At 35.8% G+C, this 17,431-nt stretch overlaps 1 protein-coding gene across 3 annotated transcripts in view; it reads right to left on the reverse strand.

The window, feature by feature from the left end:
- Positions 1 to 17,431, reverse strand: part of EXOC6 (exocyst complex component 6) — a 164,983-nt gene that overhangs the window by 121,250 nt on the left and 26,302 nt on the right. For all 3 annotated transcript variants that reach the window (XM_037156602.2, XM_037156601.2, XM_037156603.2), the window contains exons 2-4: positions 2,915 to 3,086; positions 1,651 to 1,698; positions 1,470 to 1,560 (exon numbers count right to left, since the gene is read on the reverse strand). In XM_037156602.2, coding sequence (XP_037012497.2) covers positions 1,470 to 1,560; positions 1,651 to 1,698; positions 2,915 to 3,086 — 311 coding nt within the window. The remainder of the gene's footprint in view (positions 1 to 1,469; positions 1,561 to 1,650; positions 1,699 to 2,914; positions 3,087 to 17,431) is intronic.

A 17,431-nucleotide genomic window follows, 5' to 3' on the forward strand; every position in this document is an offset into this window, starting at 1 on the left:
TTCCAATATCTACCACAATTTCTGATGTAAAGAATGTATTTGTAAGAGGATAATCATACAGAAGGACAGACTGAGGAAAAGAGATAGTTCTGGACATGGTATTAGTAATACACTGTTTACATGAACTCAGATTTCCTCTCCAGCACTTAAAGCAAAGACAGGAGCACTAACAAAAATCTAACCTCTATTTCCCTTTATTTCTCTATTTCAAATAGCCCTCTAGAGGAATAAGCTGAATTCAGCTCTTTCACATTCCATCCGTATCTAATTTTTTAAGCTTATTACTACACGCAGGTACAAAGCATTCGAACTTAGAGACTGTCTTCATGACTACTTCAGTGTGTCTGATGGTGGCAAAGAGGTATTATTAAACATTTCTATAAAGGAAGTAGGTTTCTTAACCTTGAAATCTATCATGATGAGCAGACATTTCATTTAATCAAGGTCAATGTGCAAATATCTCTGGGTCAAACAGAGATTCAACTGAGAATTTCTGAGTAGTTGTTCTTAAAAAAAAAAAAGCTGTTCTTTCTCACAAGTCAGAAAACAAGAATTTTTTAGCTAATAAGATCTGCTGACAGTTTTAACATATAATTTGTATTCTAAGCTAACCTTACATTATACAGGGTGGGCAAAAGTAGGTTTACAGTTGTGAGTACACAAAACAGAGTTTATTCTTATATTATTATTTATTAATTACTGCATGATTTTCCACACAAACAACTGTAAACTCTACTTTTGCTCCACCTTGTATAATTACTATATACAAGGCATCTCATTCTCTTCTGCAGGGTATGGAGGTTCCAGTTCCTTTGTAAAAAATAAACAAATAAATTGAAAAATGGGACGCTAAGTTGGATTTAGCCTACTACATTAAGAAGATGACATTTACCTGCTTCCTTTTGTTTGAAGGGGATACATCCAGGTAAAGAAAATACTGGTTAGTTTCTTCAGAATTTATAGATGTCCCAGTAATCTCTGAGCCCTAACAGAGAGTCCAAAAGCTCAGAAATCTACAACATCAGTCTTTCCAAAGCAGGGGTGGAAAGGCAAGAATGAAGAAGGGAGAATACCTAACTAGAGCACTGTGGAATGTTTTCTTACATTATCAGCAAAATGAGATTATGAGCAAAGCAAAACCAAACTGCTTAAGTATCAAACAGAAAAATAAGTCAAATTTTAGGTAAATTAGGACAAAGCAAGAAAATGTAATCTAAAGATACTCTCCCCATTGGAAAGTATTCTGAGGAAAAACAAAAAGTTGAGGGGGAGGTGATCATGGACAAGAACAAACCAGCCAGAAAGGAAACGAGAAGGTAGAAATTGTTCTAGGAGACTCATGTAACATCATCAAATGGGGCCTTATAATACAGGAAAACCAAGAAAATTCAGGGATAAAGTGGGAAAGATAATCATTAAATTATAATTTTATCAATCCAAGCATTACATTACAGATAAATTTAACTCACCTGGAAGGCACAACTGTAATTTTTCTACTACAGTTGTAATATTCCTCTGCTGAATTCTACATCGAATAATATCTTCTGTTTGGACTATCACCTTAGGAATAAAGAAATGTTCATATTTTTTAAATGAACAGATAAACCAACATCCACATACTGGTGTACAAAAAATGTCTCATTTTCTCACCTCCTTTCCAGCATCTTGAAATCTTCGGTTGGTATCAATAACTTGTACCTTAAAAATAATTTCACCTTAGTTAGACAAACATGCATAAAACTTCCCTGATGTAACTGTTCACCCTTGTAATCAGATCATGCTTCATGAGAAACTTAGAACAAAGAAATGCAAATTCAAATTAACTCTACAGCTTGAACTTGAACTTTTGATTGAAAGGGGCTTTCAACTTCAATTACTTATGACAGTTCTTTTTAACAGATTCTGTGGCAAACTTCTCAAATTTACTCAAGATTTTTGAACTTTACTTGCTTCCCTAAGTCTGTCAAACAATTCAAATCACTGACCCAATTGACCACTGGTCCCTTTTTGATAACTTCAATGAGGTTTATGTGCCATTCATTGTCTGTAGGAAATGGTGATTGCATTTTACGGTAATTAAACATTCATACTTTGCTGAATGCAAACACTGGGTGGCTGATTAACATCAAACACGGAAATCTCAATCCACAGCAACATTTTAATGCTGCAGGTGCAGGCACAGCTCAACCTCAAATTTTCCCACATATTAAGTGACTCATTAGGTCATCATAGTAAGGAAGCACATTCTGGTTTATTAAAAATCTCATTAATTTTTGAACAAAGATGCTCAGTGACCTCATTGGTGCTATATTTGGTCTCTCGTTATCTGACTATCCTTTATATAATGGTTTTCTAATCATAACCTTTGGTAAACCAAGGTCATTCTGTCTGTCCAAATGTAAAGATAAACAGGACATTTCTTATAACTAAATATTTTGTATTCTGAGTGAACAAATCCAGGTCTCATTTAATAAATCATGTTTTCCCTGTATGGCAGAAAATATAAACTTTAAAAAAATTACATATTGCTATTAAACTCAAAAAATAGTTTCAATATTATCAAATACAATTATATATAGTAGTCTTAAAGGTTTTTTATGTGTAGTAATTGTCGTTTTCAAAATTCTAAAACTGCCAATGAGGCCTTTCATTACATGAAGTTTTTTAGTTCATTTCCCTGCATGGAAAGAAATCCTGTTAAGTCAATGCATTACTTGCTTTACCAAAATAGGAATTACTCCTGTCATTAGCATGACAACTGTGTTAATAAAGCATGAAGGACATCCCCAAATATATACACTAATGCACTTCCTGAAAGTAGTACCTTTAATAATGATTTATAATATGTACTATAAAGTAATATTGAGTAATTTAAGGACAGCAACGATAAATAGAATTTTAACATATTTCTTACCTTTAGTTTTTCTGCATCAGTCCTTACTTTAAGGAGTTCTGTAATAGCATCTACAAAACCCTGATGATGAAAATTACACATCTTTTCAATTTCCTTGTCATGATTACGGATACAAGCATCTAACTTTTCCATAAACTTCTTGTGTGCATTTGGCTGGTCATCATACACAGACCTGTATATATATAAAGAAAGCTAATATTAATTTCCCAATTCACCAAAAATTATTCTTTAAACCCAATCTTTGCAACAGCTGGTATCTTAAAAGTAAATCTCTAAACAGATAAACTAAGTTGATAGTACTGCCACTAGTAGAAATAATTAAAGTGAAAAATGCTTATTTTTGAATATGTTAATATTAAAAGAGTCACAAGTCCTCTAGATATATCACTAGGTATCTGGAAATGTTCACATCTGAGGCTCTAGAGAGGAGTCTTAACATGCTAGTTAGTGCTCAGAAAGAATCGCTGAGTGGATGATTAAGGAATGAATGAACAAACTCCTTATTTCTACAGCATTTACTATGTATCATGACATATACTAAGTGCTTTATATAATAACTCTTTAATCTTCACAAGCTTATAATGTAAGTGTTGTTATTACCATTGTTTTACATGTAAGTGACAGAATATATAACTACAACACACTCCAAAACTAGCAAGTGACAGCTGGGATATGAATCCTGGTAGCATGGCTCCCAGAGTTCGTATTCTCAAGTACAAACCCATACCGAAGTCACCACAATGTTCTCTAAATATGGCACACACATTCCTGCTGTATCTAAGCTCATGCTGTCTCCACATAGAGGGCAACCACCCCCCAACCATGCAAGAAAGGATTAACCTTGTCCAAAGAAAGGTTTGGCCCTTGCCCCCAGATCCTGGGAGGTAAGCCTTTGGAATGTCCTGCCTGATAGATGTCTTTGTCTCTTTGGGGGACTTGAGCAATGCCAGTCTATGTTAACAATGTGATTTACAGTGAGTGGGGACCTTGGGCCACAGTATCAGCTCTGGAGGGGCTGGAAACTAAGGTTAGCAACACAGGTGGTTAGCCATGTCTATGACTAACCCCAGCAAAAGTCCTGGATGCCACGGCTGGGGTAAGCTTCCCAGGTTGGCAACACGCCCAAAGTGCTAACATACATCATTGCTGGGAGACGTACGTGCTGTCCAGACTACTCCACTGGGAATAAACAACTGGAAGCTCCTGCCTGGAGCTCTCCAAGACCCTGCTTTATAAGGCTTTTCCTGTTATGAATTTTAATCTCTATCCTTTTTCTGTTAACAAACAGTAACGGTGAATATAACAGCTTTGCTAAATACTGAGTCCTCCTAGTGAATTATTGAACCTAAAGGTAGTCTTGACACCCTCCCCGAAATACCCACCCCAATATGTTTCCCATTGTTTGAGGTTTAGTTCAGGTCCCATTTCTTCCAACAAAAATTGGAATGACAAAAATTATGGTACATATACACAATGGGATTCTATGTAGCAGAAAAAAGAAAGAGCTCCTACCATTTGCAACAGCGTGGATGGAACTGGAAAGCATTATGCTCAGTGAAATAAACCAGGTGGTGAAAGAAAAATACCATATGATCTCACCTTTAACGGGAAGCTAAACAACAAAACAAACAAGCAAGCAAAATAAAAACAATGACACTGAAATCGAGAACAGGGGGACAGCGACCAGAGGGGAGAAGGGAGGGAATTTCAGGGGAAAAAGGGGAGGGATTTAGAGGAACTAGTAAAGCAACTAAGTGCTTTACATTCATTATCTTATTAATATTCACTACAGCTTTATGATGTACATTCTGCTGGCATCCTAATAATTTACAAATGTGGTTTAGGAAGAGTAAGATTTTAAGTTCCAAGTCACACAATAGTATGGGCAAGATTTAACCTTAGGTCTACCTGGCTCCAAAGCCGGTGCTCTTAAACATTATGTTACACAGACTCTTTAATCAGAAATGGTGATAAGCAGCACAGGATGCAAAGTAGTTTACCAGCACAGCAATTAATCAGATCGCCTTTGAAGATCAGCAATTGAGAATGACTCAACAGGGAATCCTTGATGTGCGCTGCTGAATCTATCAGGTGAAATCATCCAATGGACAGAAAAAAAGAATGAGAACTCAGGCATAGCTAACTATGAGGCAGTATGAAATTACAAACCCAACACAATAAGGAAGACCAAAATATGAAGTAGAGAAAACTGAGGATCCTATACTCATCTAACCTCAGCTGTAAAGGATTCTGAAAAATCTATTTTTCTTCTTTTTTCTTTTGTCTTTGAATGATAATCATTATTCTTTAAAATTTTCATTTCCAGGGCAAGAGAGGAAATACCATTCAGCACTATGCATTCTTTGAATGCTAAGTTGGTTAAGAGTGAATCCATCTAATTAATCTACTAATGGGCTAGATATACTACTGTTCTAAATTTTCAAGCAATATATAATTTTAGTAAGAATAATTTTTTTCCTTCAAAATATCCCCCAGAATTTGATAGTGTTTATTGGTGAGTCTAGTTATGTTCCTATAAATAAATACACACAGACGTATGGCAGAACCAGCAAGAGTGAACATTAGAAACTAATGTTCTAAAAAATGAAATTTTCTACTATCCCACACATTCAAATTGTACCTTAATGCTCCATATATAGATAATGACTTTAATAAAGGAGTATAGTTATTCTTCCCAAAAGTGTAGCACAATAACACCTTACTTTTGACCCTGGCTCCTGTAGCTCAGTGAATTGAGCACTGGTCAGCAAACCAAATGGTTGCCGGTTTGAATCTCAGTTTGATTCCTAATCAGGGCACATGCCTGGGCTGTAGGCCAGGCGCGAGAGGTAACCATATATGCCTCTCGCATGCGAGGAAACCATGTTTTTCTCCCTTTTTTCTCCCTCCCTTCCCCTCTATCTAAAAATAAATAAAATATTATTTTAAAAATCTTCTTGCAAAATTTATTGCTAATCAGACAAAAACAGAAATATAAAATCAGTTTTAAAAGAAGAGACAACTTTATGGTGATTACAAGAGGGAGGTATAAAGGGTACAAGGGAGAAAAATGGTGATGGCAGGAGACCTGACTTAGGGTGGTGAACACATAATACAATATACAGATGATATATTATAGAACTGTACACCTGAAACCTATATAATTTTGTTAACCAATGTCACTGCAATAAATTCAATAAAAAAGTATATAATAAAAGAGCTAACTTTAAATTCTTATGTGAATAGAAAAAAAAGGTTAACTATACTACACTGAAGATTTTAATTATGGCAACTAGAAATGCATATAAACAAAGTATAAGTCTTCAGAGCACAGCTAAGAAAATTTAAGATTTTATTTATTTACCTTTAGAGGGGAAAGGAAGGAGAGAGGGAGAGAAATATCAATGTATGGTTGCCTCTCTTGCATCCCCTGCTGGGAACCGGCCTGCAACTCAGGCATGTGCCCTGACTGGGATTCAAACCACAATCCTTTGGTTTGCAGGCTGGCGCTCAATCCACTGAGCTATATCAGCCAGGGCTAAAAAAAAACTTTCAGTAAACACATTTTCTATCCTTATTATATCTAATCTCCTGCATCAAAGCAAAGTGTTGAAATATGAAGTATTGAAATATCACACAGTATTTGATCATATATCAGGCTAATAGAATTTAAACAAAGAAATGATCTTTTAGATAAGCCTTCTTGAATTCTATGTATATGGCGCCACCTAGTGGTAATAAAGTATAAATATAATAAAACTAAGATGTCGTTAAAATTGGTTCACTGGAAATAATGCTTTTATCACCAAATCCTCTACCTTAACAGAGGAATCCAGGCTCCTTCAATTTATGAACTCATGCTATATTTTTTAAGTGGTTTATTAATCACATTCCACTTTTTGTTTAAAGAAAAACTATTTCTGACCAGAAACAAACAACATTCACAAGATACTCTATATATGAAAAAGGACTCTCTCCTTATTACTGGTAATATATTAGGCTTTTTTGTCAAAAATCACATAATATCCCTATACTATTTTCAATGTTTTTCACTGTATCTTCATTGTTAAAATTTTTTCATCACAATAACTATGAAGAATATAAAATATCTGTTTCCTGAGAACATTAGGCCTTTTCTTCAAGAGGCAAGCCAAGCAAAATGATTAAGAGTATAGTTTCAAAAGTCAAATGGCCTGCATTCGCACCCCTCTCCACCACTTACTGAGTGCCTAGAACAAATGACCTAATCTATCTCTACCTCAATTTCCTCATCTGCAAAATAAGTATTAGGGGTAATTCATTTCCGTCTTGTGAAGATTAAATGAGTGTACTGTAAATATTCAGTAGATCTTAACTGTTACCTATTATTACCTACATGACGACTTTTACTTTCATGAACAGAAATCTGAATAAAAATATATTTAGAGTTAATATCACTGTTCACAGAATTTCACACACAAAAAACCCACCTAAATGTGAATAAGAGAATAATCAAACAAACAGAGAAAACAGGATGAAAATTATATACGATTATAACTTTATTTAACAAATATTTAACAATATTCAACATATAAAATGATTTAATGTTTAATAACACTTAATATGTTGAATGTCATAACTTCACTGAATAAATATTCAACAAATACTATTTGTTATTCCTAATATAAAAAAGACTAGGTTAATGTCAATTATAATTATCCTTGAGTTTCAGGGGGGGAAAGTCATTTTTTCTCTATATTTTCCAAGTTTTCTATAATGAAGACTTTGCTTTTCATTGATTCAGATCATTCTGTTGTCCCCATGGCATTATACTATGTAACATATTGAGACTCTATAAGATATATATGACAATTACAGGCCTTGGGGACAATTTCACTCAGCCTGCATTTAAGAGATTTCCTTATGACACACATACAAAGATATACATTCACACACAACTAAATATATTGTGTATCATTTTAAAAATCCACGTATGAGAACTCAGACACAGGAAAAGTGTGTGTGTGTGTGTGTGTGTGTTTATGTGGAATGCAGTTCTAGGATGCAAAGATTTCATGGAGGAAAGACCTAAGATGAGAATTTAATGAACAGGTAAAGAAATAAGAAGGGGGTATTCAATCATGGGTAAACACAAATAGGAAAAAAGAACATGCCAGTGTGAAAGAGTTACAAGTAGTGGGAATTCTATTAGAACTCTTATAGGAGTTATTTTTAATCTTCATTTGAGCAGTGGCCTGGAGAGTGGCAAGACCTTCCTCTGTGATTCTGAACAGGGGTGTCCACCCTGCAACCCACAGGCCACATGTGTCTCAGGATGGCTAAGAATGTGGCCCAACACAAAATTGTAAGTTCACTTAAAACATTATGAGATTTTTTTTATTACATGTTGCAATGTATTTAATGCCCGAGACAATTCTTCTTCCAGTGTGGCCCAGAGATGCCTAAAGACTGGACACCTGAAGCTACGGATCTTTTCCCCAGAAAAGTACACAAACACAACAGCAGGACGTTCCCTCTGAGAACTTTGGATCATCCACAGGATTGGATGAGCAGTACAGCCTATTCCAATCTAGTGAACTGCACCAGAGGTGCACAACTGATCCAACCTGGTTCAATCAGATACAGTTTCAGGAATTCTGAGTTCGAATTCAGAGACACTCAGCTGTGTCTGAGTGACATGGAAACTGCAGGTGGTTATCTTCTAACAAGTACAGAGACACAGAGAAAGACAGACTTCAGAGAAGAACGAAGATGAGAAAGGGAAGCATGAAGGGAAATAGAAAGGGAAACACAGTCTGCTACTTCTTTGTTCCAGAAGTACGACTGCCCTTAGAATTTTGTGAGACTCCCCAGTAACCTTCCACTGTATTTTTTCTCAAGCTAACTCAGGTTGAAGCAGTACCTACAATTAACCCCCACCCAAAAAATCCTTAACTAAGACACACATGCACACACAAACCCACACACATATTTTCTTATCATTGTAAGGGGTTCACATACCCCATTATCTGACTAATACAGTATATCTTATCTTCCCACCCGATTAGGTTACAGACATGCTGCAGCAATAACATCAGACTGCAATCTAACGTTCTGTTTGTGCCAGGACATTAAAAATGCTGGGAGGTACTACCACAAAATAATCCAGAAATAAGAGTCTAAAGGCAAATTTTAAGTAAACAGAGCTCTGAGAAAAAGAACATGTCTAGTGGGCCTCTGGAAAAATAATGATTCTATTTAGCTTTCATACAACACTGCTAATTTTTTCCAAAATGTCCACAATATTGTACAGCTAAGTGAAGAATACAAGATAAGGTAAGTGTCCTAAATTAGCACAGTTGGGTGTCTGAAGCAAGTAGCTATCTGTAGCACAGATGAACTGAGAGTTCCCAGCAACTCTGGGAGGAAAAACATATACACACAAAGAGTACAGTTTATCTCATCAGAAACTACTGAAAAAGATTTCTTGTTTATAAAATATTCATCTTGTACGTATTTAAGCATGAAATATTTATTCTAGTTTTACAACACATGCATTCTTAGAGTGCTTTATAAAACAGTGCCCAGGTGCTTCCTCTAATTCAACTGAGGACATTCTGCCAAGCAATTTTTTAAATAACAGAGCTGACATAACCTAATTTTCTTCAAAGGGGTACAATCATATCTTAAAGGATCATAAAATCTGTCAAAGTGTCAAGATTGAGCAAAGCCACAAAGTGAAAGGATTTTCCCTATATTTCTGATGCTGAATTTCTTCTATGTGCAAATTCTGTGACTTGTCCTCACTAACAGTATCCTGTTTCCATGTACAAGAAAGAGCCTAGTGCGGTTTGTTAGTTCATATTACTTCCTATAACTAAGGTTGATATTCTGTAATACTGCCCTTAACACTCACTGTAATTCTGGATAACGACACAGCACAGTGATGATCGTTAATGGACATCCTCTGTGGTGAAACCCGAATTGATAATCAGCTAACACAGATTTGCAATAGACTTCCTCTTCCTGTTTTTATACTCCTGACCAAGATGTCTCTTCCTGTTGACTTTGTGCTACTTGTTGAAATCAAAAGATGAGAAATGGAAACACCCAACACATAAACACAGTCATGTCCTCTAGGAAACAAATTTAATTGCTAAATAAAATTTAGTTTAAAAAACTTAAACCATGAAGCAGATTAATGAACACAGATGTAGACTGATTCCCAAGAATATTATAGAAAACAAAAATATTAAACCGTCAAGAGCAGGTCTAATGTACAATACAATTTGCCTCAGAGCTTAAGAGATGATCTATATACCCTACCAAAGACCTTCACAGGAATATTAAGCTATGATTAAGGAGAAATTCTCTTAAGAGTGGACTTTTCAGCAAAACAACACTAAAAATAAACAAACAAACAAGAACACTATTCACCACAGAAAATAAAACAGAAAATTAGTTAATATTTATACACCCATTACCTTAGCAATAAACGTTCGTAAAACAAGAACTACAAAAGAAATAAGACAAATTAATAAACAAGGTCTTTAACACACCTCTCTCAATCCAAGAAAGAACAGATGAAAAACAATATGAGGCCTAAGAAGATATAACCAACTTCAGAGAAAGAGAGAAATGAATAAGAAAGTCCTAATTAAAAAAAATACATATATATATGCTGTTTTCCAAGAACACATGGAACACTCATGAAAACTAACCATACAATAGGCCACAAACAAAACCTCAATGAATTCCGAAGAATATAATACAGATGTATCTAGCTATAATGTAATAAAACTAAAAATTATTAGCAAAAATTTAAAAAATAAAAAAAACCTTCACATCTGGAATTGTTTAAAACCCCTATTTAAAAACTGTTGGATCAAAGGGAAAACACAAAAATAAAATAGAAGAATTTCTTTAAAATACAAATAAAGAAAAAGTAAGAATATGTGAAATATCCCTGGCTGATGTGGCTCGGCTGGTTGGGTGTATTCTGCAAACCAAAAGGTCACCAGTTTAATTCCTCATCAGGGCATAGGCCTAGGTTGCGGTTGGGCCCCTGGTCCAGGCAAGCATGGCAGGCAACCAACTGATGTTTCTCTCTCACATTGATGTTCCCCCTCTCTCTAAATAAAATAAATGAAGTTAAAAAAAAGAATGTGAGATAAAGCTACAACAATCATCAGAGAAAAACTTATATCATTAAATAATTATATCAATAAAATAAATTAATCAAGTATAAAATAGGAAAAGCTAGAAAAATTAATCAGAAGAAATAAATCATAAAGGTACAGAAAAGAAAGTCTTAGAAAAAAAATTAGTGGAATGAATAAATTCAAAAATCAATAAAACAGACAAACCACCGGCTAATCTAAACTAAAGGGGGAAAATGAGTTAAATCACATCTACCTAACATTAGAACTGACAAGGGGGATAAAACCATCAAAACAAAAGAAATTATAACATAAGACCATATTTGCATAAATGTACTCTAAAAATGTAAAGAAATGGGTAACTTCCGAAAGAATTCAGTGTATTTACTTTCTAGAGAAAGTCTAAAAGAATAGCAGAAGAAATAGGAAAAGGAGTTAAGACTCTCCTGCAAAACAAACAAACAGCAAAACCACAGGCCCAGCTCATTCCACAGGGTAATTCTAACAAACTTTTAAATACCAGATAATATCAGGGCTAATTATATAGTATTCCAAATGTAGAAAAAGAAAACTTTCATTTTGTTTGGTAAAACAAGCATAACGTTTATTTGAAGACCTGAAAAACTACACCAAAAAAGAAAACCACATACCAATCTGACATACATCAATGCAAAAAAAATCTTTAGAATAATACTGGCTAACAGAGTACAACAGCATACTAACAGAGCAATTCATCATGACCAGGTGGGATTTATTCTATGAATACAGAAATATTTCAATAATAGGAAATATCTTAATAAATTCAATCACAGGAGAAGGCGAAGAAGAAAAATTGTATGACCATCTCCACAGATGCAGAAGATATCTGACAAAACTCAGTAATCTTTCATGTAAAATACACTATATAAAATAGGTATTGATGGATCTTTACTCAGCATAATAGAATGTAAATACTTCAGCCCAAAAGCCAGAGCTCTCCTAATGAGGAAACACTAAAGGCTCTTCTGCTAAAGTCAGGAAAAAGATAAAGATGCCCACTGTCTCAACTATTGTGTTCCAATTAAGCTATGAAATAAGACTAGACAAAGCAGTCTACAGTTTAAGAAGTGACATGAAGAAGTAAAATTATTTCTAAATACATATGAGACAACTACATTCCTGGAAAACCCATGGGAATCAATGGGGGAAAATACTACAAACAATAAGAAAATTTAATAAAGTAAAAGGTTAAAAATTAATTTAATAAAGTAAAAAGTTAAAAATTAACATTCAAAGATGATCAGCATTCACATATATAAACAAAAAAACAAACAACATAATGTAAGAAAAGATCCAATTAAAATAACAAAAAATGCACAAAATTTTAAGGAATTCTAAAATTTTTTTTTTGAAAAGTTTAACTCTCCTGAAAGATATAATACATTCTTGGATATGAAGACTCAACATCAACAAGAGGTGTGTTTTCCCCTAATTAATTTATAAATTTAACTCAATATAATAAAGTATTTTAGGAATGAACAAGAGTCACCAGGAAACCCCTGAGAAAAAGATGATCAATGGGGTGAGGGTAACCCTACCAGTTACTATAACAATAAAGCCTCTGTAACTAAAAGCATGGTATAGCGTGCAAATAAACATAGAATGAACAGAATAGAAAAACTTAGATAGACCATATGAAAATTTAATAAATGATAATGACAGCATCTCAAATCACTGTGAAAATTACCTACTTTTTAGTAAGTGTTATTGATACAGGGTACAGCCAAGAGGGGGGGGGGCCCAAAAAGGATTTGGAATGGTGCCCAGAACTCAAGGTGTATAGGAATTATTGGAGAGACATATGGGATGTCCTCACCCCTTCCCCCACAGGTGTGAGTTGGGGGGACACATGGAGCAGGAACATGCAGGGCTGTTTGTACAGACACAACCTTGCAGCTAATCCATGGCCTGGTTATTTAACATACCTATAGCCTTTGGCGGGTCACTTGGATATGTTAAATGGCTGTGGCCAGGCTTGGAGCCAGATAGATGAAGTCACTTCCCCAAGCTGTAACTGGGGGACAGGTCCCCCCAGTTATAGAGCCTGCATGGGAGCTTGGAGAAGACTGGCTCTAGGACATGGGGCCATACCTGCCCAGACTCATGATGGCAGCCCAGTGAACTTGTAATAATAGAGAGATACTGGCAGGTGTAACTGATCGTGGGAGGAGTTAGAAATAGGGGTACAGAGGAAGATTGGCATGGGGATTTAAACCCAGACACGGCAGCCATTGGGGGGAGAGCCACGCGGTTTTAGCAGAGTTAGGACCCCCTCTTGCTCAGGTGGCAAGGGGAGCCATGCAGCTTTGCCAGAGAGGGGACCCCTGCAGCCAGGTGAAGAAGAAAGCCACACGCTTTTGGTGGAGTGCAGACCCCTGCAGCTTTGGTAGAAAAGGCCCATGCAGCTTTGGGGTGCTCCATTCGGCTGCATGGCCTGGGAAGCAAAAGAGACTTTGCCTGGAAAAACGGGTACAAAGAACTCTTGACAGTGGACCATGAGAAGGTGCCGCATTACTTTGGAATAATTAGAGATCCTGCCAGGATGGCGACACATCTGATGGTACCAGTGGCCTGGAAAAAACCGACATGTGCTCTTTTCCTGATTTACGGTACCCAGAGTTGAGACAGGGGGAGAAGGGAGTGCTGTGTGCGGAGGTGGATACCCTGAAGGACTTTAATATTTTAATGAAGACATTAGGTCTGAATAGCATTAAATAAACATTTCCTTTCCTTTTCACAAATCTCTGGCATTGAGAGATGTCTTTCCAATTGGTGACAGAGGATCAGGCCCAGTGGGGGATCTGGATGGTATTAGTATACCATCCTCTGGAGTCCGGGCCCAGTGTATCTGTTCTGTGATGGTTTTTTTTGGATCCCTGTTCTGTAACATTATGACAGCTAGATTACCTTACTTAAAAAAAAAATAAAACTAGAGCCATTCATCATACCGTACCTCAGGAAAATTCAAAAAGGTACAGAAATGTAAAAGTAAAAAACTAAAACCATACAAGTACCAAAAGAAAGCATAGGTGGATTCCCCTATACTCGTTAACTTGGTAATACAGAAGACTTTTCTATGATTCAAAATCTAGAAGCAAAAAGGGGAAAGACTGATGAATTTGTTCTGATAAAAACAGAAAATTGCCCTGGCTTGTGTGGCTCAGTGAATTAAGTGTCGGCCTGTGAACCAAAAGGTGGCTGCTTCAATTCTGGTCAGGGTGCATGCCTGGATTGAGTGCCACATCCCCAGTTGGGGGCATGCAAGAGGCAACCAGTTGATGTTCCTCTCACACATCCATGTTTCTCCCTCCCTTCCCCTCTGTCTAAAAATAAATAAATAAAATTTCTAATAAAGTAAATAAATAAAAATAAAGTGCTTCAGCTCTGGTTGGTGTGGCTCAGTGGATTGAGTGCCAGCCTGCAAACCTAAAGGTCAGTGGTTCCATTCCCAGTCAGGGCACATGCTTGGGATGCTGGGCAGGTCCCAAACTGGGGCAGGTCCCAAACTGGGGCATGTCAAAGGCAACCAATCAATGTATCTCTTGCACACTTTCCCCTCTTTCTCCCTCCCTTCCCCCTCTCTAAAAAGAAATAAATAAAATCTTAAAAAACTATTGGATGGCCAATAAAAAGAAGGGGTAAACACCATAAAAGATAAAGTAAAAAAGGTTTCCAACTAATGGCAAGAAAAATTATGAAAAAATTTTAAATGGACAAAAGTGATTACTGAATGGCCCATCTAGCACATCCTTCTAGGTTATCTGTATCTTTCACTATCTTTGGGCTATTTTACAACTATCTCTATAAACTGTAGAAATTTGATGTATTATTCTTGTCTATAGAAATACAAACATTTTGACCTGTGAAATGCAATTCATTATTACGCCCTGGGGATACTGTCCAAGTATCTGCCTACTACAAATCTATTTCAGCATTCCCAAATGCCTATATGGTTTTGTCATTGCCTTTGAAACAGTTGTAATATCTTACTGATACCTCATTAATTAACAAGTTAAATAGAATGTTTGGCATGCATCAATTTTGTAATTATATGAGAATTGTGAATTTCTTTTCTTTAATCTTTATCTTTTTGTTTTAAAGATTTTATCTATTTTAGTTTTTAGAGGGGGGAAGGGATAGAGAAATGGAGAGAAACATCAATGCATGACCACCCCTCATGCGCCCCCCACTGAGGATCCAGCCTGCAACCCAGGCATGTACCTCAGACTGGGAATCTAACCGGCAACATGTGATTTGTAAGCCAGCACTCATCCACCAAGCCACACCAGTCAGGGCATGAATTTATCTTTTATGAAAATTATCTTTTGACATTTGGGAGTGTTCACCAAGATGCCCAGCAGATTCACCTGACAGAGGAAGGTAACTGTACTGCCAGATAACTGGGCTACTTAAGCCTAGGCACATTTTTTCATGGCTCCTAGAAACAGAACCTAAGTGGCAATACACTTTAACTTTACTGACTCTATTTCTCTGGGAGTTTTATCCCCACCTCTCTACATATTGTATGTTTTGGCTTGGTTTCTAGTTACTGCATGGCCAAGAAATTATTACCCCTACACGGCAGCAATGACTAAGAATTTGGTTTTATGACTTGACCACTTATTTGGTGACCCCTCTACATTCATGACAGAGATCTCTTGGGTAAAAGATAAAAGACACTCTGGCTTGTTAATCTTTTTTGTTTGTCTATTTGTCTACCTTGATCTCAAATGCCTTAAGAATTTTATAACAAACAAGAACAGGTCTTTGATATCTGGACTGATGAGGGTTTTTTTTTCCTTAAATCTCTACAACTCGTGTCTTTTATTTTTTGCCTTTTTTATTGTGTATTCTGTTACACTTATCCCAATTTGTCCCCCTTGCCCCTTTCCACCTAGCCTAGTGGGAAATCTATCCCTTCTCCGTTGTTCGTGTCCATGTGTCATTCATACATGTTCTCTGACTAGTCCCTTCCCCTTCCTTCCACCATTTCCTGCCCCCTTTCCTCCCCTCCTACAGCTGTCAGTCTGTTCCATGTCTCCATGTCTCTGGTTCTATTTTCCTCATTAGTTAATTTTGTTCATTAGATTCCAGTTATAAGTGAAGTCATATGGTTTTTGTCTTTCACTGCCTAACTTATTTCACTTAATAATAGTCTCCAGTTCCATCCATGCTGTCACAAAAGGTAGGACTTCTTTCTTTCTGCTGCGTAGTATTCCATTGTGTAAATGGAGCACAATTTTTTAATCCACTCACCTACTGATGAGCAGTTGGGCTGTTTCCAACACTTAGCTATTATAAATAGTGCTGCTTATGAACATAGGGTGCATAAGTTCTTTTTACAACTCACGTCTCTTAACTTGTGGGTGAAATTACAGAAATAAAGTTATAATGCTCTGTATCAGTAATTCAGAAAGGCTTTTACCTCTCATTGTGTGTGATAAATCAGACAATTTAGCACCACATGGTATTAATAATTTGGATTTTAAAGTTTCTTAAGTTAAAAGAACTCTATTCTGGCTGGCTTACTGGTTTTTAAAAAAAGTACATATATAAGTGAAGTATTCATAAAATTCCCCCCCAAAATAAGAAAATTGACTTTCTAGTAATTTAAATATGCTAGACTTTTAATAAGTATTCTTCTTACAGGAATTAATTCAGAAACATTTTAAAAATCCAAGTTCACATAACTAAAGTACAACTTTAGCAAACAAGCCTAGTCTGAAAACTTGGGTTCATAAAACATAGCTATTTAATCTTATCCTTCTTCACTGATTATTTTATGGTGTTTGGGTTTGTTTTTCCTAAATGCATACTGGTTCAATGACTGAATGAGCTAACATTATCATACATAAATATTTTAAATGATTAAAAATATAAATTTGTACACAACTAACTTGAACCATTATTTTGACAAACTTTTTATTTCAATATGTATTGAAGATAATTTCCAAGATGTTTAAGTAACTTAAAGCCTTGACATTAAATTAATAATCTTAAAAGGCTGATTACTAAGCATAATTCATTTTTACAGTTTTGCTTCTTATTCTTAAATTTTATAGAGAGGCTGCAGTTTGGGACATGCAATGAAGAGTATTCATATTTGTCACTTTCATAAGGTATAAACAGGATGTTTGCCTTTGTACAAAGTTGTATTATGCATGCTCATGAGTTTTGCTGGTCTGATAAAACACTTGTGTACAACGATGTAGCAATGTTCTACCTCAGTGTTTCAATGTGAAATATAAATTACTTTGTTTTCTTATTTTATTGATTATGCTATTACAAGTGTCCCAATTTTTCCCTTGCCCTGCCTCCATCCAGCACCCCCACTCCCTCA

The sequence above is a fragment of the Artibeus jamaicensis genome, unplaced genomic scaffold (genome assembly GCF_021234435.1).
Source record: "Artibeus jamaicensis isolate MK-2021 breed Jamaican fruit bat unplaced genomic scaffold, CSHL_Jam_final contig_332, whole genome shotgun sequence".
Classification (NCBI taxonomy): domain Eukaryota; kingdom Metazoa; phylum Chordata; class Mammalia; order Chiroptera; family Phyllostomidae; genus Artibeus; species Artibeus jamaicensis.